The sequence below is a fragment of the Corvus moneduloides genome, chromosome 2, assembly GCF_009650955.1.
Source record: "Corvus moneduloides isolate bCorMon1 chromosome 2, bCorMon1.pri, whole genome shotgun sequence".
In the NCBI taxonomy this organism is placed as follows: Eukaryota; Metazoa; Chordata; class Aves; order Passeriformes; family Corvidae; genus Corvus; species Corvus moneduloides.
In genome coordinates, this window is record NC_045477.1 from 113,262,547 (window position 1) to 113,290,200 (window position 27,654).

General features: G+C 36.8%; 1 protein-coding gene across 11 annotated transcripts in view; it reads right to left on the reverse strand.

Annotated features, from left to right (window-relative positions):
- DMD (dystrophin) overlaps positions 1-27,654 on the reverse strand; it is a 1,179,964-nt gene that overhangs the window by 388,588 nt on the left and 763,722 nt on the right. For all 11 annotated transcript variants that reach the window (XM_032100882.1, XM_032100878.1, XM_032100881.1 and 8 more), the window contains one exon: positions 4,845-5,020. In XM_032100882.1, the coding sequence (XP_031956773.1) occupies positions 4,845-5,020 (176 nt within the window). The remainder of the gene's footprint in view (positions 1-4,844; positions 5,021-27,654) is intronic.

The window sequence follows — 27,654 nt, forward strand, 5'->3', positions numbered from 1 at the left end:
TTATTCAGGTAGTTTAATATTTATTCCAAATTATTTATGAAAACTGGATTAACGTGTTGAAACTCTTCGAATTACATCCTGTTTAAATCTCCCCTTTTCAAGTCAACTAACCATGGGGTTCATGGTGGTGACAGGAAATATTTTGAATTTACAAGGTCTTTATCAATGCACTGATGGTATTGTATTTTCCTACAAATAAATAATAGACCATTTAACTGTGCAACCTCAGGAAAACTGACAAAGCAATTTTGTAGAATTTCTCCTCCCCTCCCCAAAATATAATCAGTGCACCAGAACATGAAAAATACCCTCGTGTTTCAGAAAAGCCCAACAGAGAGCCACCAGCATTGGTAACAAGAGATGGTGGTTAAGGGGAACACAGAAGACCAGCCACTTTCTTTACTCCATTCACCACATATTCTCTAAGGATCCACAGTCATTAGGTTGAGAATTCTGTAGGGCTGAGTCATGATAATTTCCTCCATAACCTTCTGTGGCCAGCACATCTCAGACATTCAGAAACCATAATGTAAATCTTAAATCCATTTTACCACCTCTTACATTTCCAGCAAGTAATCTTTACTTCTAGTACTGAGGAATTAGGTCAATAACATTTTATTCCGCATTTAATTTACCCATCAGTTCAACTTTGTAAACCTCAGTCATATGCCTTCTGAGATTTCTCTCCAGATTGAAGATCTCCACCTTCTTAGTCGCTCCTCACAGCACAGCCACTCCAAACCTTGGCTCATTTTATCTGCCTGCCTCTGTGAATACTTTCTGTGTACCCTTTATATCCTTTGACATGTGCAAAGATCTACACATAGTAACCAACATGAGTACACCATGATGTTTGATATCAGCAAAACAGCATTTTTTTTGTTTGTAATACCCTTACTGATGCAGCCTAAATTGTTACGGCTTTTTTTTTTTTTGCTGCCACTCCATCTTGTGCCAGCAAACACTGTCAGTAATAAGGTCAGGATCACTTTCTAGAGTTGTAACAAACTCAGCATCATTTAAGTATGGGATAGTCTGTTTGTCTGAAATATTCCTTGCCTCACATTTGTCTCTGATGAAGATCATCTGCCACTTGTTGCCCATCTGCTCAGTTTTGGAGTTCCCACTATCAAATCAACCTTTGACTACCTGAGGCATAATGTCATCGGCATTCTTGGAAATGTCACCATACACCTCCTGTCTCCAACTAAATTCTCACATTCATGCACCTTCTAAAAATACCTGTACTGCTTTCTGTTACTCCTGTAATTGCTCCCCTCCTCCCCTCAGCCCCTACTGATCTTTGAATTCAGCTTGAAAAATATGTCTAGAAGGGACTGTCAATGCCCCACATAAAATTTCAAGTCCTCATATAAAACTGTGCAGGATTATCAAAATCAATTTCTTTCATCTGGGTAAGCAAATAGCAAAACCAGAGCTTACAGTATATAAATTTTCCTTGCTAAATAATGCATAGCAACATTACACTTGAATCTGAAATCACTAACAGATTTCATTTCTGGAGTCCATTCAATTGCTAATTTCTTGACACTTTATCTTGAGATCTGCTGAGCAAAAAAATTTAATAGAAAACAAAATTTCAGTCGATTACTACTCCTCTGAGCTACTGAGAATCAACTTTAAAGCAGAGCATAATGTATTAACTACAAAGAATAAAACTTGAAACCTATTAAAAATTTAGAGTCAGTTTTCTTTTCTGATTTGCAGAAGGTTCTAAATGCTAATATCTATTTTATTTTTCTTTGAAATTATTATATGAAAATGCATTATATCCAGTCTGCTCTCCCTTCAGCACCACCTTCTTCCAATATGGTTTTAAACTATGCTTCCACTTTCTCATTCTCAAAATTGACTTTAAAAAAATATTAGAATCCCCTTCATAAAAATAAAATTATTTTAACTTTGAAAACTTAATTTTTAGGAAACATAGACAAATATAAAAGGACTATTAAAACTTCTGTGAGCCAGGATATAAGCATTCTGACTTTGCAGGTGCCTTTTTATATAAGTCCATTAAAGCGATTCTGAAAAAGAGAACTCATAATATGTCAATTGACCCATATTTCTTGTAATTTATATTCTACTGAGATACTTAAATAAATTTGACATAGTACCAACACACGCATTGGGCAATGCCATGACTATATTAGCTCTTCTGGACTGCAAGCAGAACCCACTTCAACTTTTGTTTACCTCATGCTTTGATCTTAAGGATAAATTAAAGCATTTTGGATGACATGGGTTTCAAGTCTTAAAAAGAGAGAACCTGACTGTACCCAAAACCAAATTAGGACAAATAACGAAAAACTTATAGATGTCATAAGAGTTATGAAAATCCCATGACACCATGGCTATATAAAGACAGTGCAGCTGATAAGCCTATGGTCTTTTCATGCCCAGGTTCATCAATAATTGAGACCTACTTATAACACACCACTTTTTCCTGGCAATTAGGTTTCTTTCCTTTGAAAATCCACTCTAGAATAGTAAAAAGATGAAGAAAACAAAATGCCACATATGTGGTGGCAGAAGCTAGGGTAGGATATGTTTCCAAGACCTGGGAGCAAAAAGCATTTCCTGGCTCTGACACAGCCCAGAAGACTGGGTGATGAATAGAAGTATCCTGATGCACATTAGTCTCACTAGAGTGAGTACACCAGGAACATTTACATCAGTTTAACACAACACAATCTCTATTCCTCCTGGTGCAATGCGTTTCTTCACGCAAAGTTCACTAACTGAGGTCTCTGCAATCATTTTCCTCAAAATTACACAAGCTGCTGTTCCAGAGGAAAACAAACCAATCAGTCAACATACCAAACAGACCAAAAGGAGGAATGCATATGCAAGTGTTTACTTAAGAACCTTCACCTGGGGAACATAACTGGATTATTCCCACTTAACAAATCCTAGTCTCCCTTAAAATGTGGGGTGTGCCAAGAAACTCCATGTAATATTACTAACACTGCATTGAGCCAAAAGAGCATTCAGTTAGACATTTCTACTGATAAATGAAGGAATGAACAACAACAATCTTAATCAGAACAGAAACATATTTCATATTCTCAGGCAAAGCTCAACCACCAATCTCTTTCTTCTGTGTTGCCGGAGCAGATTACAGGGTTGTTAAAATGATGTGTTATTGTTTTGTAAGTGTTAGCACTTATATAACAAGTTAATGCTTGGAAACACAGATGGGTTTCCAATGTACAAAAGAACAGCTTTTAATGTGACAAATAAAGGCCAAGGATTCCCTTGTGTAACAAGCAACAGTACCATCAACACCTGGAAATACAGCAGAAAGAATTATTTAAAGCATCCCTGAAGCTTCTGACAGCTGTAGATTACTTGTTGCATCTTGTTCTTTTAACACAGAATCACTTAGGTTGGAAAAGACCTTTGGGATCATTGAGTCCTACCGTTAACCCAGCACTCCCATCACTAAACCATGTCCCTAAGTGACACATCTACATGTCTTTTAAATACCACTGGGAAACCTTATAGCACCTTCCAGTACCTAAAGGGGGACTACAGGAAGGCTGGAAAGAGGCTTTTCCCAAGGGAATGTAGTGATAGGACATGGGGGAATTGCCTTAAGATAAAAGAGGGTTTTGAGTCGACATTAGCAAGAAATTATTTGCTTCTGAATTGTGAGGCACCGATGCAGGTTGTCCAGACAGACTGCGGAGTTCACATCCCTGGAAGTGTTCAAATCCAGGCTGGATGGAACACTGAGAAATCTGATCTAGTAAAAGGCTCACTGTCTATGGCAGGAGGGTTGGAGCTCGATGAACTTTAAGACTCCTACCAACCTTAACCATTCTATGGTTCCATGGAGACTCAACCACTTCCATGGGCAGCCTGTTCCAATGACTGACAACAAGTGAAACTTTAATCATAATTAGAGTCAGTAATAACCTTTCAGGACACTCCCTTATGACTCTAGTAAACATTTTCACAGCTTTTTCTCCCCCATGGCTCTGAACAGAAAATGGTATGTAACATATCAGAAGTAAAAAAACTTGTTGCACCACTACCAGTTCTTCTAGGACATCTCCAGCACTCATTAATGTACCTCTATAAAGAATTTTCTGGGGTTTAAAGAAACATGCATGAAGAAAGCTCTACCTGTATTTTCTACTGTATTTTAAAGCAGAATGGCATATCCAGTTAGGCCTAGCATCTAGGTCAAAAACATATTCTTTAATAAAACCTAGTTGAACAGGGGAAATCCTCTTTTTAAAGGTATAAAACCATTTTTATATTATCTCTAACTCAAACACTCTAGCTTTCTGTGACTGCATGAGAAATTGATCTAAAAGTGATCATAAATAACACCAAATTGATAAATCCATTCTTTTTATCCAGCATATGAAATGTAGATGTCAATGGCATTAATTTTGATAGATCAACTAGATTAGGATTACCTGTATAAATCAACCAAGGTATTATTAGTACTACAGAGATGTGCTTTAATAAGATATAAACAAGCAAAGAGACTATAAACCAATTGTAACTTCTGTAAATGGATTGTTCTAGCTCAAAATTGAGCAATTATGTATGCTTGTTTGTTTTTTTTAAACATTAGGAGTTAAAATATAAAAATAGGGAGTATGGAAGGGAGTGGTGGTCACTGACAGGAGTAGAAAAGAAACAAATTATAATGTATGAACAAGTTATAGGATGTAAAATTTAATTACCGATAATTCCTTATATATTTGAGAACTCTAGAAGCTGAGAGTTCCTTTGAAAGTTCAAACCAGAATCAAATCTAAAATAACAAAAAAATAATTTCACAATATTTTTACCCTCTTTTAACCTACCTCTTTTTTTTCTCCACCAACTGTCTGCAGATCTCCTTCCACCGGGTATTCAAACTTTCCAGTTGTTCCCTCAGCACCTTGGCATCTGCTGTTGATGACTGCTCAATAATCTCTTCACCAGTTGCATTCAATGCTTTGACAACAGTTTGCTGCTGCCCAATGCCATCCTGAAGCTCCTGCAAAATACCCAACATATTCACGTCTTCATAAGGAAGTTAAGCATGAAAAAAATGCTTCATCACATACTGGCCAGATGGAAAGAGGTGAAAGTTTTCACTCTTTGAATACCAAATGAAAAATCCAAGGATGAGTAGACATAAAGACATCTCATCATTTTGTAACCAATACCTTTCAGTACATCTCTGCAGGCTTTTATCCCCTCCTATATTGCTGTCTACTAGAGATCATTAGAGTAATATTCTGCACATCAATTAATAAGTAAAACTTGTGAACAAATGTACTTCTACACACCCAAATGTATATATCACATTTATTTAATAGCCTACAAAGCACTGGAAGATTTAAACTCCACAATGTGTGAAGATCCTATTAGCTATCAACTCAAATAAGCAGTGTCAGGGAAACAGAGACTGAAAAACTTCTGATTCCATTAAGGAACATATTTTTCTCCAGTTGTGAGAAGCCTAATAACCCATTCTCTCTTGTGGTTTTTGGTTTTGTTTGTTTGTTTGTTTCGGGCTTGTTTTTGGTTTTGCTTTGGGTTTTTTTGGGGGGGTTGGTTTTGTTTTTGCTGCTGTTGTTTGTTAGGTTTGGTTTGGAGTTTGGTGTTTGTTAATTGTTTTTTTTTTGTTTTGTTTTTTTTTTTAAACACGACTCGGGGGGACTACACTCCTAAGAAAAAGTATTGCAATGTTTCTACTTACACACACAATTAAAAACGACCAAAATATAACTGATATGGATCATTATCAACTTTTACTAAACGCACTGGGATACATTTTTCCTGCATCTTTTATAATAAAAGAAAATAATTTTTCCTGATGTATTCCTGTAGCTACCTTACTTCATGTTTAAAAACAACACAGTTCTGAATCTGTAGCTTAGATTTTAACAATGTATGCCGCTTGAAGCAAGTTCATATTTATAAATAATCAATATTTACATATTTTTAGTCATCAGTAGATCATGAGTATTTTTCCCTTGAATTCCTCAGAAAACAAGAAGAAAAGTGTAAAATAATTTTCAACAGTTTACTGCTAAAATGAGCAGGAACTGAAATTACGTCACCAGTCTACACTGTGATATTAATACTTATGACAGATTTTCACAATCTCAGGAAGCGTGTCTGGATCCTATCTACATACAAGGGCTTTCCAGTAAAATGCTGAATCTACCTTTTCTGGGGGAAACCAAATACTTCAGTATATCAATCTGGAACAAAATTAGATGTTTGCTTTCTCTCTCTGAATGCATAATACAAACTGCAGAGCAGGCCAGAAAACCTGCATACTAATGTTAAATAAAATTTGTCCATGAAACAGTTAAAATTGGCAGGATACAACTTTCCAGGAATGTAAAAGATGACCGTAACTATTCCTCATGCTTTTTTAAATACATACGTTTGGTCATGAAGTTATGATTGAAGTTCACAAACTGAACCTCTCTGGGAGTTTACTTGTTCTAATGTGATCAAAACTCAGTTGCCAGATACTCATTCATTAAACTGCACAGAGTTACTTGAATGCCCTGTTTCAGCTTTTCCGCAAATTTTACAGGGACACCTTGAACACCAACACCAGCAGAGCCTGGGCCCCAAAGGTCAGTGTCGGCAGGTTGCTGTGGTGTTTACCCACAGTCCTGGACAGGAGTCAGAGCTGAAGCAGAGGTTTAGCTTATTCTTACTACGCTTTTGTTTGGTTTTCTTACAGTTTCTTTTTAGGTTGTTAAAGTGCACACACACACACACAAACACACACACACACACCACCCTCAAATTATCCCTTTCTTAGATCCCTGTCAGTAAAAACTGAGTTCTGCTGATGTGTTGGGGTTTTTTATCCAAACTATTTTCAAGACCCACAGTTTCAGAATAAGTAGCTGTAAAGAGCATAACATGGCAGTAACCTGCATCCCGTTTTATTACGTTTGGATAGGATGAGAAACATTTTTCTGCAGGATCCTTGCAAGCTACGTAACACTCCAGTCACGTCACCTCAACCACCCTGCTGCCCCACAGTGTCCCAGCACAATTGCTTTGCCTATGGAATACATAAGGTTTTTAAGATACCTTTGTATCTTAAACTTTGTATCAGAAACTGCAAGATTTTCTAAGACCCAGAAAAGACACATAAAAGCCTCTTACTTTGACGTATTAGATTTTTTTTATTTCTAGGATGCACATTAATACAAAAACACCTGCTCCAACTTTTGATTGTTATTTTCAGGTATATGATTTCACTATTAGGAATAAACAGAAGCAATGGCTAGGTCTTTTGTCTAAATGCAAATATTGCCTACTCTTGCAAGTCTGAATTGGTCTTTCCACTACACACTTCTCTTTTGGTAATGTCCATCTTAAAACGAGTACCGAGTGTTTGCACATTTTCACTGTATTTCACATTGTTTTTAGCACTAGAGCCTTGGCATTGTGCAGTAGGGATCATTACATGGGTAAATCAAAACAATGTATAGTTTGAGAAAAAATATATTAGAATAAGTGGCTTGTTTCCAGCTAGGCACTTGAGACCTTTGTGCTACTGCATGCACATGTATGAAGATCAGATCCATAGTACCTACCGAAAAATAACTCAGAACAAAGCTTCTACTTCTATGCAGAGGCCCATTCATTTGGAGTAGGAGATCAAGGCTAACGCTGTCTGCGTCATTAATTGTTGTCTTCCCTGATGGGGGAGACGTTCAGATTTTTGCCAGGAGAAAAAAGGAGGCGAATGGGACTTCATGCTTCTCAGTCTCCAGACAGGTGTTTATTAATTCTTATCTAAGGAGTACAAGCCACTGGCATGGCTTAGACATAGCACAGAGCAGAGAATGCAGCAAGAAGACAACTTATCAAGATCTCCCAGCCTTTTTAAAGGTGAATTATCCAATGAAAGCTTAAAACACAAGATATTTCCACTTTTTTACCCATGTCCAACAAGTTCCTAAATCATGTAGACAGGAACTGTGGAATTCTTTATGCAATCATCCCAAACCACTGTTGCTGCAAAATATGGAGTTAGTGAAGAAGGAGAAAGAAGCTTTTAACTACAACTTATCTTCCATTTTGAGGTTTTTCTACTTCTATCTATTTACTATGCAAATAGACCTAAAAACTCTAAATTTTTCACCCTATGATAATCTCACATAGTATTCTATCACCTAATTCACACCATTGTAGATTCAAATTCTTCCTAGAGGCTAGGCAAATTTTCCTATGGACAAAGGTCAAAAACAGTACTGTCCAGATGGGTAAAACCTCTCAAAACAGGCTGAGAAATATTCTCTGCATTCTAGGTTCCCACAAAGGCAAGGGGAACAAAGAAGGGAAATTCTAGTTCTAGAACTCTGAAGCTTTTAGAAGCAAATTTTGTAGAAATTACTTGTTATCTATGTTTCCATTTTTCTAAATGACAGAAACAACAATCAGTCAGTATAGTACTATAAAGTGAAATGCTAAGTGAAAGCCCATTTAAATACTCTGACCCTTTTTCCTGTGCTCACAGCATCATAAATTAGGTTTTCTCCCTCCCCCAGCATACACAAACACAAAACAGCAACTGGTACGTGATTTCCACACTTACTTCAATTGACACAAAGTTAAACAAAGGAATTTTCTCATTTATCCTCTGACGTATTATGTAATAGGCCTTAAAAAGTAAAAAAGAAAATAGCTGGCTCAGTGGCAGGGGTGGTCTTGGAACTTAAGATCCTTAATGCTGGAATGGGAGCCCTGCACAGGATGCGTAGGAAGCTGAAGTGTGAACTTCCACCATAACATGAGAGAAGCCTTCTGGCCATCAGCATCTTAGATCACCATAAAGTACTCAATCTGAGATGCTTTTTTTCCAAGTACTCTATGCATTTGACACTTTTCACATGATTAAACAGAAACACATGTGCTGATGAAGTTTTCCTGGATTCCACAGCCCATGAAAAAGATTTTTGTTGGTAATGGGTACTGCACAAAGCACTGCCTCCCATGAAGACATTTAGATTTTTTAAAAAGAATTTTTGTATGAAGAGAACAAAAGTTTTTTAACTGCTTTTCTCAAAGCCACATTTTCCTACACCCATCCCAGAGCTATTAACCACAAAGATGTTTTTCACAACTTATATTATTATCTAAAATTTGCCAGCCGCTATAGTTTCCTGCTAACATCCCCTTCCAGCCTTGCCACACATTGCACGAACTGCTGGGAACCTGCACAACCTTGCCTCCCATGGCCTTATGGTTTATGGTTCTCCAGGAGGAATACTGACTGTGAATGTTTCAGGCACCTTCACTTGCACTTTCAGCTCTTCATACAGAAATGCAAAGCAAAAGGGCACATTGCCCTTTGGATTCCCAGCTTACTCAAAAGGCCATTGGAGATACTTACACTTGCAATTACATAGTTTCACTTTATGAACAGAGTGAGCCAACAAATTTAATTAAAAATTATATTTTTATGTGATATTAAGAATGAAAAGACTCAGAAAAGACCTCACTATATAGATACAAGAAAGAAACTTTTCACAATGAGGGCTGTGAAATACTGGAACAGCTTGTCCAGAGAGGTGATAGATGTCCCATCTCTAGAAATATTCAAGGTCAGGCTGGGCAGGACTCTGAGTAACCTGCTCTAGTGGAAGATGTCCCTGCTCATTGAAGGGTCGTTGGACTAGATAACCCTTAAAGGCCCCTTCCAACCCAAACTGTTCTATCATTCTATATTCATACACCCTGAGCTAATCACAATTTTGAGTAAGATACTTTTATGCAATGTTTGTTTTAAACGTGTTGCATTTTAAGCTACCGAGAGAAGCAGAAGATATTAGAAATACCCATCACTTTAATTTTTCTTTCTTTTAATACCCAAGTATAAGCAGGAAATGGCCAACCATTAAATTAAGGTTTAAATAATCTCTCAGACTAAAAATTGCAGAAACTTTATATTGAAGGACCTCTACCTCTCATACAGAGGGTTTTACACTTTGATAATGATTTCAGCTCATTTAGGATAGTAACATATAACTGCCAAAACATTAATATGATGCATCTTTGAATAAATTACTTTCTTTTTATTTTCCAACATTTAAATAAAATGAAAAATTATACACACTCATTCACACTGTTTCCAAGTGGAACAGAAAAAAAAAGAAATATGGGATAAGCACAGGGGAAAATATTCACCAGTCGAAAGAGCTGTCTCTGCAATAGCAGGGGACTTCCCACGATCAGCTTGAAAACTCTGGCCTAGTTCACTACTGGTATTAATTTTAGTTCTCATTTGTACTTTCTAGAAGAAACTGCTTAATGACAACACAAGAGCTGCTGCTTTATGATATATTTTGAATCAAGCATAAGAAAAAAAGGAAATGAGGGAAAAAAAAAAAGGAAAAAGTGGAAAGATAAGTTCTCATAGGAGTTAACTTGACACTTCCAGCTTCACTTCTGACCTCCCCAAGTGTATGTAAAACACTATTCAATTTGTACCTCCAAACACTCAAGGGTTTTTGCATCAATATTAGCATATCTGTGACTTGTAAAGCTGTTCTTAAGATAATTATTGAACAAATCAAAACTGCTTGTGGCTAAGTTGATAAAGTTGTTCGTAACACCATTATCTTTTAGAAAATAATTTCCAACTATATTGTATGCTGCTTTCCTAAGAAAATTAAAGATCTGAGAGACCCTAAATCTCCAGGCATTCCTAGTATCACCTTGGCAAGAGCTTTCAGTTTATAGCCTAAATGTGAGGTAGGAATCCCCTGAAAAGGAGAGAGAACAAGAATATAATGAATCATGGAATGGGTTGGACTGGAAGTGACCTTGAAGATCAACTAGTTCCAGTCCCTTGCCGTGGGTAACAACACCCTGCCCTAGACCAGGTTGCTCAAAGCTGGCCCAGCTGGTCTTGAAAACTTCCAGAGATGGGGCATCCAAAGCATCACCACCCTCACAGTGTAAAATTTCTTTCTAATATCCAATCTCAAACTACTCTCAGTTTGAAGCCATTCCCCCTTGTCCTGTCACTACATACTGTTGTAAAAAATCCCTTTCCAGCTCTCTTGTAAATTCCTTTCAGGCACTGAAAGGCCACAATAAGGTCACTCCGGAGCCTTCTCTTCTCCAAGCTGAACAATCCCAATTCCCTCAGCCTTTCTGAGGGAATACCTAACAGTAAAATACATGTCTTCCCTCTCATCTTTTACTAATTTCCTTCCCATGCTGTTTTTTGTTTTATTATTTTTGTTTGAATTTTTCAAGGATTCTATCATGTGTTGTCATTTTATTTCTTGCTCTATTATTTTCTTTTTAACCCTCTCCTAATCAGTCCTGAGGCTTACCTTCCCCTAACTACAACCAAAGATTAACTAAAAAATGCTATACAAAGGATCTTAGAGCTAATCCTGTTTACAAGCTTGCTGCAAATCACTGCAAAGAGAAGTATTTTGTGTTTTGGGAGTTGCCATCCTTATGCTTTTGGACTTCTACCCATTTAAGCTTTTTTCCAATGTTATACCACTCTTTTTCTTTTAATATTCTTTTCACAATACATTTATTTTTAAGAAAATGCATCATTCAAGGAGCCAAAGGAACTTTCTCCTGGATATGGACAACCCGTGTATGCTTTGAAGTCAGGTTGTTAACAGGACCCACAGTGATGCTCAGGTTAATGACATCTAAGAGTTACACTGCAGAAATTTCTACACAACTGTGCACAAGGACTTTACAGACACTTTCATGTATCAAAGTCCAGTACAGAAAATTTTTTGATACCTAAAGATGCCTTTACTTCATGTGGGCCATGCTGATGCTTTGTGAATCATCTTGAACACGTGCATTTCAAAAGCAGCAGTGTATCCCTGTTGGTTCAGAGTATTTTACCTAAATAATAAAATGAATGTGAACAATATGTTCACCAAAATGGTTTCTTACTGATATTTGATTCTCTTTTTAAAGTCCTTCTTTTTGGTTTAGACTGCTGCCAGTAACCTTAACTTGCCAAAAACAAACAAACTTGACAAAACCCCCCTATTTGGTTAAATCCCATCCTATAACAGTTTTACCTACTGCATAAAAAATATGTTAATATTAAAAATTATGGAGTTTTAGGTTTTTAGGATTTTTTAACTGAAGCATCAGTATTTTTTTGGTCTTTTTTAATGGATGCTTGTTAACTGTTCAAGATCTATATTGTGATAGTAATCCTACATTTTTACTTAACTATCACAGATATTATGAAGAATTAATACAGTTTATGCTGGTTTTTTCCCCAAGAAACCAGGATTAAACTTTTTGTATACAAAGAGAAGTAACTTGTAAAATTGATTAAAGAATTCACCCAGCAATTTCAAATACATTACATCATCACATTTCTAATTGTCACCTTTTATCCTGATGCCTTTCCCAGTGCTCATGACAATTGACTGAGCAGTATGAAAAAAAGATAAATTCTTTGTTCAGATATATTCCTAATATAAATTAAAACAGAAAAAAAAAAAAAGAAAAATAATTGAGGGGATGAGGATTTTAAGTAAATCTTTTAAAGTTTGATTTCTTTTCCCATATTATGTAAATTAAAGATTCATAGGAAGCCTTACCCACTTACCTAAGAGGGTACCTGAATGGCATAATTTTGCTTTATTTGTTATTTCTCAGTTAACTTGACCGTATATCACACAAATCTTTCTGCAACCTCATTTCCACTTGTCATTGACAGAAATAGCATTTTACTGATAAGCTTAATCAGAAACTATTCTATGAGCAATCTTGGGAATACCTTCCTCTTTCCATTGTGGTAGACAAACGTACTTAACAATAATTTATTGTTATGGAAAAGCCCTGCAGCAACATGAAGAAATACCACAAACAAGCTAATTTCTGTCAGAACAATTAACGGTCACAAAATGATTTAAGAGAAAAATAATGTATTGCCTCTCCTTCATTCAGTGCAAGTACAGCTCCAAAAAGCACATAAAGGTACTATGCACCACTTCAAGAAAACTGTAGTCCTAAATTCAACATTAATTGTTCTAATCTTCAGTCATTTACATAAATCTCTCTTCTGCCTTAAATCACATAAAACCATAAGGTTGACATAAGAGTGCCTACTCAGATGCAACAATATAAATCAGAGAACTGTGAAAACATCTGGTGGAACACTATCCCCAAAACAATTTGCTAGCATTTGGTTACCAGAATGAATTTACCCATTACAAGTATGTACCTCTCTACAAGATTCTATTAGAAATAAGGAAGAAATTAATTTTCTAGGCAGTTAAACCCCAGTGATTTAATCTGGAGACACATTACTGGAATTTTGTTAGGATTAAAACAATCAACAAAGAGTATATGTTGTTTCCTAGCTGTTTTGTGACAAACAGCTATGAAATCTTTGTTTCTTGGTGTGCTTTATGTTGGTTATTGTGCTATTATTATTACTGAGTTATAGAAATTCAGGATAGCTGATGCAGATGGAAAAGGTGAAAAAACAGTGAAAAAAAGTCAATGTTTGCTAAGGAGTTGACAATAATTTAAAGCAATAGTTACTTCTTAGCATAAATTGAAATAATTATAATGGCTTGAATATTACTATCAACTCTGTTCAAGAGCAGCATTTCAAAGAGGTGACAGTAGGCTCTGGGCAGATTCTCCCTATGAAGCAGACCTGGGTTTATGTTGTCAGTGTTACTCGTTTTGTATATCAGCCGTACATGAGAAACCAGAGGAAAATTGCTGCAGACCTGTTTTCTGTATAAACAATAAATATTGTACAATAAAAAGGAGATTTCATTCTCACTTTGAATAAAATTATAAATAAAATTATTTGTGGTTTAAGCAATAGTTTATATAAAAAGTTTACAAAGAATATAAAAATTTTGCTTTGTGGTGGCCTGTTAACCCCGTGATTCTGTATGTTCCCCCTGCTCCCTTCCCAGCCTTGGCCACTCCCTCGGTTTCCCCCTATTTGCTTCTGTACCCCAACCCCACCCAGGGATCGCCCCTGGGCCCCTGACAAAACCATCCCACCCAGACCGTGCTGTCTCTCTACCTCTGAGCATCGCTGGGACAAGATGTGAATAAAGCCATCCCAAACCCTCATGAGAGACCCTTCTCTGCCTTCTTTACCATCCACTGCATTGTAACACTGCTGGCTGCCGGAGCCAGATCGCGGGGCTGTCCGAAATGGACTCCGGGATGTGACCAATTGCATGGCCCTAGGAAACCCTCACTGAGCTTTCTGGCCTCAGCATCCTGCTAGGCAGAGTCCAGTGGTTACAACATTGCTTGATTTGGTATGCAAACTGCTTGGTTGGAGAGCCTTAAGAGACTACTTTTCCATCCTGCTCTCTGTATTACTTCTTTTTTTTCTATATTTTGGTGCTGTTTAGTTAGGAAGACATGAGGGCCAGTGTTTCCCCAGATGCATTTGGCACTATCCATGACTGATACTACAGACAAAGTTGGGTAAAATGCTACTCCACAATTGTATATTTTAACAAAATAAATGGAGATATACAACTTCTTATACTCTGCTAAAAGCTTCTAAATCAGCAAGAGTTCCAGATTTATTTGAAAGTTTTAATCTCATCCAGACTTTATCCCTTGACTGTGCCTGTTGTCTCTAGAAAGTGACAAATTCATTCTTTAGAAGACAAGTCATAAAAGTGGCAATTTCATTATTTTGCCTATACAAATTCTTCAGTCTATGCTGCTGCCTTTTAAAAAGCAATAATAGTCTAATATATTTTAGTGGCTTAGTAACTTCACCCCTCAAGTTGCTATAGAAATTCCCGATTCTTGCCACTGCTACCTGTGCTGCTATCAAATATAATTCCAAATTCATCTCCAGTTCATCTCCAAGGTGGACTCGCTGCTGGCCAAGGCTGAGCCATCCGTGGGAGAAACTCTGGGACAATATGGTTAACAAGGGAAATAAAATCCTGTGTAATTGAAGTGAGAGAGAGGAGTGGGATATGTGATAATACGTGAGAGCGACAGCCCTGTGGACAGCAAGGTCAGTGGAGAAGGAGGGGTGGGAGGTGCTCCAGGCACCGGAGCTGAGATTCCCCTGCAGCCCGTGGTGCAGATCATTGTGAGGCAGCTGTGCTCCTGCAGCCCATGGAGGATCCCACTCCAGATCAGGGGGATGCCTAAACGAGGGAAGTCTGTGCTGGTGCAGGCTCCTGGCAGGACCAGTGGCCCCATGGAGAGAGGAGCCCATGCTGGAGCAGGCTGGCTGGCAGCACCTGTGTCTCCATGTTGGAGCAATCTGTTCCCAAACTGCACACTGTGGGAATGACACCATCCTGGGGCAGGGAAGGAGTGTAAGGAGTCCTCCCTCTGAGGAGGAAGGAGCAGCAGAGACAACGTGTGATGCACTAATCAGAGCCCCAATTAATTCCCCATCCACTTGTATCCCTGGAGGTGGGGATGTAGAGAACTCAGGAGTGAAGAAAAGCCTAGGAAGAAGGGAGGGGTGGCAGAAGGTGTTTTAAGATTTGGGTTTGCTTCTCATTGCCCTGCTCAGATTTAATTGGTGATAAATACAATTATTTCCACAAGTTGAGTCTGTTTTGCCCATGTTAGCAACTGGTGAGTGATCTCTCCCTGTACTTATCTTGACCCATGAGCCTTTCATCATATTTTCTTCCCTGGTCCACCTGAGGAGGGGAGTGACAGAGCAGCTTTGGTGGCCAGCTAGTATCCAGCCAGGGTCAACTCACCACAAAAACACTCTCTGTGGCTTATAAGCATTGAAACAAATTATATATTATTGGTTCAGGTGAGAGCTGACCTTGGCAATTTAGTCATCTTAAAAAATATTTATATAAACAGGATTGTCTTCAAATGCTGACACTTCACAATCAAACTAAATCCTTGTGGTTTTATAAAGATAGTCACCAGATTAATAGTAATAATAATAATAATAATAATAATAATAATAATAGTAATATAAAAAGAAAATCACTTTCCTATTTTTCCCAGCGAGATGTAATTGTTAAAATGAACCATATACCTTTAAATTCACATTTCTTGTCCCTTTCTAATGTGACACAAAATTGTGATGAAAGTCATTTCAGTATTGAACTGTAAAGTGCATGACCAGAGGTCTATTTTGTGTTTCTAGCCCAAATTACACAGTTGCTTCTTATTAGTATATTAATTCAATTTAATTTTAGAACTGATTTAGAAATACTGCAGGGAGAAAGAAGAGACTTTTTTTTCTGCAAAAACTCTACTGCTACTGCATGCTAACTATTATGCTTCAGGTTAAGCGCATAAAATTCAACTCTGAGCCCAAAAACCTACACACTGATTTTGCAGCACATGCCACTGAATGCCACTGTAATATATTAATTTCCATACTGATGTAGCATCAAAATGTAAAGACAATTCTCAGTCAAACAACTTTTTATTTTACTTCTGCACAGGATAGACTCTGGCCTAATTTGATACCATGTTTATTTTTAATTTCTGATACTTGCAACATTTTGATATCTTACTTGCTCTGCAAAGCAATAACTGAGAAAATAATGTCGACAATAAGAAAAAAGTGTCCTCCATGTTCAATTCTTTCCATCTATCACAAATAAAACTACTCACATAATAGGTCCCAGTATATTAAAAATAACAACATGGCCTAGTTTCTTCAAACACAGCCGAGTCTTAAGTTTTCAAGGACATCAGTAATACTGATGGATTTATCTTAATATCACAACAACATTTTTAGCTAAATAAGTGATTTTAATCCAACTCAATGTGAATGCAGTTCTTAATTTTTTCTGCCACATTTAAACTAATTTATTTTGCTTGTTTTCAATTAAAAGCAAATAGTTACAACATCTTTATGATTTCACAGATTTTCCTGATTCTTACAGAACTATCCAGACCTCTGCATAACACAAGTTATTTCTTATATACCTTCTGTGCACCAAAAACTAGAAAACCCCAATTGCTTTCCTGTGGAATCTATACCTGGAAAGTGTCATCTCTATTCATTAACCCAGCAACACTGGAATAGACACATGTGCTTCAGCATCCTGTTTTTCTTTCAAACATTATATTTAACCTGTGCATATTACCTCTTTGTTTTGAAATTTATAGATTGTTATTTGTCAGTGCTTCCACATATGGGAAGAACCCAACCCATTACATGAAAGTGGCAGATTGGAAATATTGAACAAGCTATGCATATTGACTCTCTAGTGTTGGTCATTTATAGCCTCCTTTAATATAAGCTACTGCAGATATCTCCCCCTTCAAGAATTTGAATAATATATAAATATATTTTTACATTTGTATATTTGTATAAAATATATTTGTATAACCCTCTCTGTCAGAATTTTCATCCATATCCTTTACAATTTATTTTAAAGCAAATAAACATTGTACATACATTTTTCAATCAGAAAATCCTTGTGTGTTTGTTCTACATCACTAATATTTAAAATATATATCTATGACACGTACAAGAAATGTTTCTGAATACTTTTTATTCTGTCAAAACTAAGTATTAGTCACATACCAGATAAAAATAGAAAAACCTACTACTAATATCATTCTGCCTGCTTGTAAGAAGATGATGGCAAAAAAATTTGGACTAGTAGTCAGTGTACACTGACTTGGCTGCAATTGTAGCAAGTTATAAAGGAATAAATGTATCCTAAGCAATATCCAGCCTACAAAAGTGGCTTCCCAGTTGTGAAAAATTACTGTGGTAGGCAAGAGGGTGAATCAGTTTAGGCTTGCAACTGCTTACATACAGGAGCTTCAAGTGCAAAGCAAGTAAAGTGGTATTAGGTACCATGGACAGCCCCAATTAACAATTTTCCTGCTATCCATCGTAGCATTATGGCCTTGCCTTACAACAACAGGAACAAACCATGGGTATTGGTTCAATGAGATAAGAGAGACACAACTAAAATATTGCCTGAGATTTTAGTTAGGTTAAAAGCAGAACAAAATAAACCAAGCCAGCAGAAACACTCAATTTTCAAGAAGAAAAGGAAGGAATCTGATTATAGCAACGTTATTTCCCTGCCCAGTGCTGGAAGGATCATATAGCACAAGGTCAACTGTCCTGAACTTAAGACAGACCCCAGAACCCCCAGCAAATAATTTACCAGAGGATTTTGGCAGCCAGAATTAATTATCTACCTGCTGCTTCTCCTCCTCCTGTCTCCCTTAAAGAAGAATTTGTCTCAACCCTCTGAACGAGACCAGCCTGTGGGAGAATGTCAGTGGCAAGGGACAGACAAAAAACCAACTGTTTGTAAGCAGACATCACATCATCTTCTTCTTCTGTTTAGATCTTGCTGACCCTTCCCTTGCCTTTCATATCTCCATCATCTCTAGATTCCTAAGAGCTGCTGGTTTTGCTCTTTTAGTGCTGAGAAGAGGATTTCTGTCCCAACCGAATCATCTTAATTTAAGTAGACTGGCTTTACTCCCTACGACAACCACTGGGGTGTTTCTTGATCCCTGCTACATTTTATCTTCTTCAGTATCTTAGCCTGTGAATCCATCTGGTTCCTTCTTCAGAGCATAATTACAGCATTGGGGTCTGATTTTTTATTAATTCAAATGCTTTTCTAAGCATGCCAGTGTTGCTACTCAAGGGATATCTAATTTACATATTCCCATAATTTCACTTCTGATTACTAAATTCGTCAGCTTGCTTCAAAGTAGTTCATAGTATAAACATAGTAAGACTTTCAGGAACTGGTGTTCATTGCATATTTTAATTTTAACATTTTTCTCAGAACAGCACCACAGTTTCAAAATGCAGATCAATATTGGAAAGTTTTCTTTCAGTGAAAAACATGCATCTCTACATCCTGATCTTTAAGGAGAAGAGAAACAGGCTGTTTTAAAACATCAGGAGTTTGGCTCTTCTCACACCTTCAACCAGAGATTAAATTGAAATTGAAATAAATGAATCAAATCTGAGAGAACTATGTGTTGAGAACAGAGGCATTCCAGGCTAAGGATGGGGACCCAGGAAGCAATTAAGGATGGGGACCCAGGAAGCAAGTAATTCAGGAAATGCTACTTCTTTCTGAAGATGTGTTACTATTTCATAGACTTGGTATGAAGAGAAACAAAAAAACCCCCAAACCTTGGGGTTTTTTTTACTTTACTGAACTATTTAATAGGGGTTATGGGTGGTTCACTAGACCCATAGAAATTTAGGAAGCAGAAATGTGAAGTTGTACATTTTTTAACATGCTCAGCTTCCCTGAGTGATAGACAACGAGGGGACTTGGTGCTACTCTGAACTAGATTCCAGCAAAGTGGCTTTGGGGAAAAGTACCCTTGTACTTCTATCAAGTAACATTGCACAGGGAAGAGTCACACTTAAGTAAAAATCAAAATGCTTTTTGCTTTCTATGGATAATGTATAATGTCTGCAAACTTCCAAGTTTCTAAAAGTAGTGATTTTCCTGCTCTGCTCTGCCCTGGTGCAGCTTCCCCTCATCCTGTGTGCAGTTCTAGGCACCACAATATAAAAAAGACATTAAACTATTAGAGAGCATCCAGAGGAGGGCCATGAGGATGATGAAGGGTCTGGAGGGGAAGCCATGCAAGGAATGGCTGAAGTCCCTTGGTCTGTTCAGCCTGGAGGAGACTGAGGGGAGACCTCACTGCAGTTACAACTTCCTGGTGAGGGGAAGAGGAGGGGCAGGCACTGATCTCTGCTCTGTGGTGACAGTGACAGGACCCAAGGGAATGGCCTGAAGTTGTGTCAGGGGAGGTTTAGGTTGGATATTAGGAAAAGGTTCTTCCCCCAGAGGGTGGTTGGGCACTGGAACAGGCTCCCAGGGCAGTGGTCACAGCACCAGCCTGACAGAGCTCAAGAAACATTAGGAAAAGTTTCTCAAGCACATGATGTGATTCTTGGGGCTGTCCTGTGCGGGGCCAAGAGTGGGACTCGATGATCCTTGTGGGTCCCTTCCAACTAAGGATGTTCTATGATTTTATAACTCTAGGATTTGATTGCAGACAGCATATAATCAAGCACAGTTTCCCATGTTTAGAGAAGACAAAACAGAATTAACCCAATGCCATTTACAGCTCACTATTATGACATCCAATCACTATCCATACAATCATCTGAGAATGAGAACTATGTACCAATGCTATATTAATGCTAAATTATATTAAAAATCCTTGAATACAGTTTGTAAAAGTGTTATAATAATAGAAAGACAACTTGATCACTGCATTCTAATTTTTTTGCAGGGTGCCACACATAGGAAAAAGAGTATGTTTTACAAAACCAGTAGTTTCATTTAGGGAATTCTGGGGAGTTCCTCTGTTTTTACTCACTAATTTCTACATTTACCTTTTATATCTCATTTCTATGCTGGGACATATTTTTAATCAGCATTAAATTTTGCTTTTAATAAATACCTGCTTTTCAAATAATTCATTTTTAAAATTATAATATTATCTTAGGTAACTTAAAATATTATTTTTTATAATAAGATGACAAAAGAACAGTACATCCCAAGAAATAACTGGTGTAGGTAAAAAACTTCAATTCAACCCATCAAAAAAATCCAAGTGAAAAGTAAGTTTTGCTACAAAGAAAGGAGTCTTCTAGTGCACATCAGTCTCTCTCAGAATACGTTTAAAAATGAGTCCACATATATAATTGATTTTGTCTGCTTATTTTGTATCTATACTAAAAATATTACAATAAGAATAAACAGATGCAAATGTCACCAGAATTAATACCATACTAGAGAGCTACTCAATATTTAAACAGAACTAATAAAGTTATTTTCTGTATTGCAGCATCCCTTGCAGCAAGAAAAAAGATTACCATGTAGAAAAATTTATTGTGGTTCAAAATAAATATATTGATTTTTTTGTGAAGGGAAAAGATAGACAGAATTTTTCAGTCAATCACTAAAATTCCATTTAAGAAGTTAGATAAAGCTAGATACTGCTAATAATTTAATAAAGCAGTAGGAAATAGGAGAAACAACTTAAATCAGGTGTTTTTTGCAGCCTTTAAACCTGATTTTGTCCCTTAAAAATGCTAATTGCTCTAACTGTACTTAATATATGTTACAAATATTTTGGTCAGAATTAAGCGTTTACAGTTTTCTGAATAATTCTCACCAAGGTATTTCTTTAATTGCACATAATTTTGTTTCATGGTAATTTTAACATTCAAGGAAGTATTTTTCTTCAATTCACTGTGACACTGCACACCTAATACACTTTATATATTGCATAGGTTATGCAGAAGTTGGGCTATGAAATTCTAACATTAATATAAAAGCGGAAAATATTTGTTTGGCTATAAAATCCCCTTCACTATTCTGTTTTTCTGCAGAATCACTAGAGGCCACAGGATTGAGTATGCATCAAGGCTCAGAGAACCCATCCCAATAAACAACTTTTCTGGGCATGGAGACGAAAATTAAATGCAGAATTCAGTTTGAATCATAGACTGAAGACGGACAGTGACCTCTCATAAGTTCCATTTACACAGGAAAACAGGCTGAACAGTCCCTCCAAGTCCTCCCAGCCCCACAGTGCCAGAAAAAACCAGGGAGTGGAGGGCTTGCAGCAGAACTCTGACCCTTGCTCTGTGCTCGGGGAAGTTGCAGGCACTTTATGCACGAGGCTTAAACTATTGGAGCCACAAGGGAAAACTGGTTCATCTAAGGTTCACAGCCACTTCTTTGTGGCTTCTCTGCTCTCCACTTTCCAAGAGAGGCAAGGAAGATTTTTTTTTTTTTTTTTCAGAAATCACCTACTTTGAGTCTGTCAGGACTTATAATCTCAAAATAAAAATGCTTACATCATCATAATTATTAAATCTCTGGTTCTCATATACATGTCCTTGAGCAAAGTTAAAGTGTTTTCTTACAACTAATTGCTATATCAGAAAAAGGCAAATGATATCAAAGAGATGTAAATACTATTTCTTCGCATAAAGACAGACAGGAAGCCAGGAAAAATAACTGTCCATAAAAGTATTCATGAATTTGTACACATTAATGCATTTACTAAAATGCATCCTCCCAGACAGATGACCAGACAAAAAAAGAAAACAAAGAGTATAATTAAAAGCAGATTAAATATTACAACTAAATATATTGTAATTGCAGAAAACCTACACCAAGATTTTGTTTGTCATTGTTGTACATGCCAAAACACCTGGGAATATCCATACTTGTTTCTATGAAAGCCAGTCTTGAAGCATCTCAGGTGTTTCACTTGGCGTGATAGATATACTCTAAATCTTGATTACTTCCCAATTAAGGACACTTGTGATTGTCAAACTCCACTGTCCTTATGTATTTCTTATGAACAAATTATCAATCCTCAGACAGGAAGAAAACTGCAGTGGGTTCTGCCAAGAAAAGAAACATCTACCTGCAAATGGAGGTGAGAGGAGTCTGAACTCACTGAGTTTCTGCACAGCTTCTTTTATGTGAAACTGGACATTCACAAGACAGAACATAAGGCAAAATATGACTTAGTCACACCTTTCAGATGAATGAGATCCCCTCTTTTTTTGTTGTTGTCTTTGTTTTGTTTTTGTTTGTTTGTTTTGTTTTTTGTTTGGTTTTTCAATTGGCGCTTTTTTTTTTGTGGTTGTTGGTTTGTTTTTGTTTAAAATATTCTAGTTCCTGATACTAGTCAAAAATAATGCATTAGTCCTTAGAAAATCTGCAAAGACTGAAGTTGCATAATTCATTCTTTCAGTGGTGAATCAAGATTTCTATTTGTCTGGGTAAATAACCACACAAGACTGATGGCAGGAGGATGCCTCCCAGAAGTTTTGTCAGTGATAACATGCATAACACAATGAGATTTTAAAAGAGAACACAGCTTTTGTAAATAACATACACTCTTCAAGACACCCTAGAGACACTAGACGACACAATTCCTTTAGACAGAGATCGTATTTAAAATATTATTTTTCCTCTGTGTTCCTGATCTCCATTAGAAACTTAAGTCAGACAAAAAGAAAGGGTTTCAAGTGAAGTGTTTTGAACCCTAAGAGGAGGGCATGATAAGAAACATATCTAAAAATATAACATAGAAAACTATCTGAAACCAGGAACAGTGTTGCTGACTTTTCTTATTTGAAATGATGATAAATCACTTCTATAATTTTAAGAGGAAAAGGTAACTTTTGCTCACAGAAATGCATATTCTGCTGTAATTTCTCCACTTACAGGCTCCAGAAAGGGAGGGTGAAAAAGATTCTGCTCAACCTACTTGTTGAACCACTGTAAATTGTAGTGCAATTCAGAGTTAAGTCTAACAAAAATGGATGAGCTGTTTTTCCTGTTTAAATAAGTGTCTGGTTTTGAAGCATTTGGATAATTCTGAATCAATGAGAGCTTATTTGCTAGTGGAAGATGAGTTATCTTTACTTCAGCTGAAAATGAAAAAACTACATTAAATTATAAAACTGTACCCTATCTCTTCAGTCTTCAAATATTATCCTCTCTTTTACACCTCATTTCCATTTTCATACCTTTATTTTGTCTGTCAGGCAGCATAGAAGGATCATGCCAGTGGAAGCAAGAACAAAATAGTCACCAGACATAAAAGCACTCCACCACTGTCATACCCTTTCCACTTACATTCTTGATCCTTATCTTTGCCAAGATTTGAGATCTCTCTTTTTGTCAGGACTTCAGCTAAGCTAAAGATAGTATGTAAATAAATCAGGTTTTAAAGACAAACCATTCTTTCCATTGATCTCAGAGAAAATTCTAGAAATAGCAAGGAACAAAAAAACTGGGACACAGGCGAAAAGCAAGCATCTTTCACACTCATGACTCATTGTTAACACATACTCTGTCCTGTTTGGCTCTCTGGGAAAGATGGTTAGAGTATTTGTGCTGCTCTCTCATTTGCATTAGTAGTTTGTACCAAATGTGTCAGTGTGTTGGAAAGAATAGTATATAGTTCTGGAGTTTAAACTGCATTTTACAGAAATTAACCAGTGATAATCTAGAAGCACATGCACTGCCTTTAAAACACCACAAAAACCCCTCCTAAACACAACAGGCAAGAGAATAGCCAAAAAGTCACTGCTATGTTATTTCTTCACTGAAGACCTAGGAAAAGGTTTATAGATTTTTGTTTATACATATTTAAGAAAACAGAATAGGACATTTAGGACTTTTTCCTTTGCTTGTTTTTATTTTCTCTGACCTATTTCCAAAAGCCCTTTTCTAACACTAACTACATTTTTTAATTTCCCTACTGCTAAAAACAACTTTAAAGTATATTTACATGAGTTAAGTAAAAGTTCTACTCATGCATGCAATACATAAAGTAGTTTATACCGATGTAACAAGACATTTATATCATAACTGTGTGTTTGTATTTGGATACAGAAGAATGGTACAGTGTTACCATAATTCATATTTATTTCATGAAGTTTTTAAATGTATGTTCCTCTGAAATCAAAGCATCTCAGAATTGCCTTTTTGAATTGAGGTACTCAAAACTTTAAAAGAGTCTGTATTACTGGCTTCTCTTGGTTACCTTTATCTCGATTTTGACCTCTGAATTTTGCTTTGAAAATGTCCCTTGTCCTATTAGTCAACTGCTTTGATACATATTGTGTCTTATTCTTAAGAAAAAACAAGGTACATAATTTTTAAGCCTTTTTTTTAACCTGGAGACCCTTTTTACCTTGTTCTGTGGAATGCATCTATCAGATTTTTTTCTTTATGACTAGGATGTCTCTGGGCCTTTCCCATTCATTTTCTTAGTCCTCACTAGAGCCAGCATAAAGCTCTTTTCTGAAAAGCAGCCTAGAGGTTAAGTATAAAAAATAATTTCAATAAACAGCATTGGTTAGCACCAGTTTTCCTAAAAGCGTGGTGTCTTAGTAGGCAGCTATAAATCTGCTCACAGGTGTTTAAAGAGAGCGCTTTAAGACAAGCAATCTTCTACTCCTTGACTGCACTAACATCTTCAGTGCAGAAAACAACCCCAAAGACTACCATTATGACAGAAATGTTTCCAAAATAAGAACTAAGATTTGGGGTGTGGTGTATTACCCCAATATTCTGTCCCACAAGGGTTCTGACTGACTGGCAGACCTGTTCTAGTTACCTTCTGTTTCCCCTTCCCTGTCCCAACACAACATTTCTCCCCCCACATACCTTTAACAATACAAGAAATCTATATCACAAACTTAATATTGAGATTGACAAGAGGATGAATTGAATCAAAATAAATAAGATTCTGTCAAATCAACTTCTGTCAAACATCCAATCACATTTTAGAGAGTTTTGCTTGTTTTTGAACTTCCTATTTACCACTGAAATAATATATATGTCCCTTGACAAACTAGGGCTTGTCAGAAGAACCTGTAGTGGCCTGAGTAGCCAGTAGGACACACTGCTTTGCACCACTGCTGGTTTATTATGCTTAACATGGAAAAACAAATTAAGTAATGGGGTAGATATGGTTTGGAACTGCCAGGAGCAAGAGCAGATTTTCATAAAATATGTGTGACAGTCTGGTGACTGTCACAGTTAGAGCTATCATACATGAGACTATCAGGGGGAGAGGGGAGAAGCTATTATTATTATTGGGCTTTGGAGCATGGCTGCTTCAGATGGCACCTGATTTTAAAATATTAAAAGGTGATACACAATTATTTACTAGACTTGTTTGGGAGGACTTGCTAAGTAACTGCAATCTACTTCAAACAAAAACTTGGTTAAAACCTCTCCAGATGAATCTATCAAGCAGCTGGAAAATCAGTCACAGCACAGTGCAGACACAGACAACCTAACTGCAAGTGGACTTCAATAAGAATTTGTTGTGTTTTTAGACAGAAAAGAAAGAAAAAAAAGTTAAAATGTTTTTCCATATCTGTGCTATCCCTGCCTTCTAAGATGAGCCCATCCTTAAAATTTTCAGCCCAGTTTTTATTTTTATGAGCTTATTCAGGGCCATCATCTTTCCTCATTAAAATAAAATGTTTACATGAGGTTTTGGAGTAAAAACTTCACCCAATTAATCATAATTTCAAAAAACATTGACAGTATTGCAAACCTGATGCATTATAAAGTCTCACACCTAATGGGAAAATGAGGTTTCAGTAAGAACAGAAGCATTGGGTTTTTGTTGTAAAGGGAGCTGTAGCTGAAAGGCTACATGATTAATGTAGTATCATAGACTTTACATAAAAACAAGATATATTACTGTTTGGGGATCAAGCTAACTTTGGAGAGAGGCTTCTTAAGGAAATTTGACTGTCAACATAAAATTTGATAACTGTTTTAAATTTCAATTTGTCTGTAATGTGGTTTTGGGAAGAGATACTACATAATTCTGATGCCTCCAAATTCAATTCTTTGTCACATTCAAGCTTTACCACATAAATAGGCAGTGGTTCCTACAAAAAGAACATCCCAAATCTTTAATCATTGCAAAAAAACAGAGTACCTTACCCTTGTATCTTAAAGTTAAATGGAGTGACATTATAAAAATTAAATTACTTTTTCCTCATTTCCATAATATCCTTTAAAACGCCTTGCTTAGGCTGGAGTATATGTTCGATTTCTTTATCTTTCTTGATGACCCTCATGCCTGCAAGTCAGCTCATTTTTCTCTGGTGAAGACTGCACCCTACCAGCACACGCTCTAAAATTTCCATTAAAATCTAGGGCATCATCACTCATTCTTATCTGCAGCAGGCTGCCGAGCAGTGCGAGACCAGCAACTGCAGGAGAACTCATCTCAAAGGACAATAGAGTTATACACATCACCATCCAGAAGGGAAGAGAATCCTACCTGCATAATCCATTATCACATCCAGTACACTGGGAATCTTAAAATCACCAGGAGTGGTGTAGAATGTTGTCGTAAATTCTCATGCAATGGCAAGTCTTACTTAAACAGCAGTTTACCAGTAGGCAATTAGCTTCTCAGAGAACATTTTTATTACATTCACGTCACAATGAAACGATCTGTCTCATCAGCTATTGAATATTTGCTGGTTAAAGCATTATTATTCTAAATTAGCATATAACAAGTACCTGAGGGTATTTAAACTTGTCTGTGTGTTTAACCTTCTGGTTTCAAAGTCCCTCTCCTCCAAGCAGATTCTTAAACAGTTCTCATACCCAAAGTACATGAACACCTTTCCAAAGTGTTTTAAGATCGCTGTGCTCATTTATCTTTATCTTTTCTACTTTGCAGGGAGAACTTATATATATAATTTTTATGAGCACACATTCTGTAATATTGCACATGAACCACAATCTTGCCATGCTATTTTGCTGGATCACAGGTCTCACATAACTCTGATTTTCACCCTTCATTCTACAGCATGATGAGCTTTTTTGTATCATGAGCCCAAACCATTACATGCCTTGAAGTGAGAGATCAATAACTTGATTTTGCATTCCATGGATATCCTATGTGTACTTGTGTACAGAATGGAAGATGGGCTGCAGTGCTCTGGTTGAACTGGCCAGTTGGCTATCACCTCTGGGGCTCAGCAGACAACTCTGTCATGGTCCAGGAAAAAGAAGAATGCAGAATATCTAACTATAGTCAGGTCAAGATCAGACAGTCATGCAGCCAAATGCACCTGAGAGGATTTGCCACTAGCAACTACTTCTACAAAAG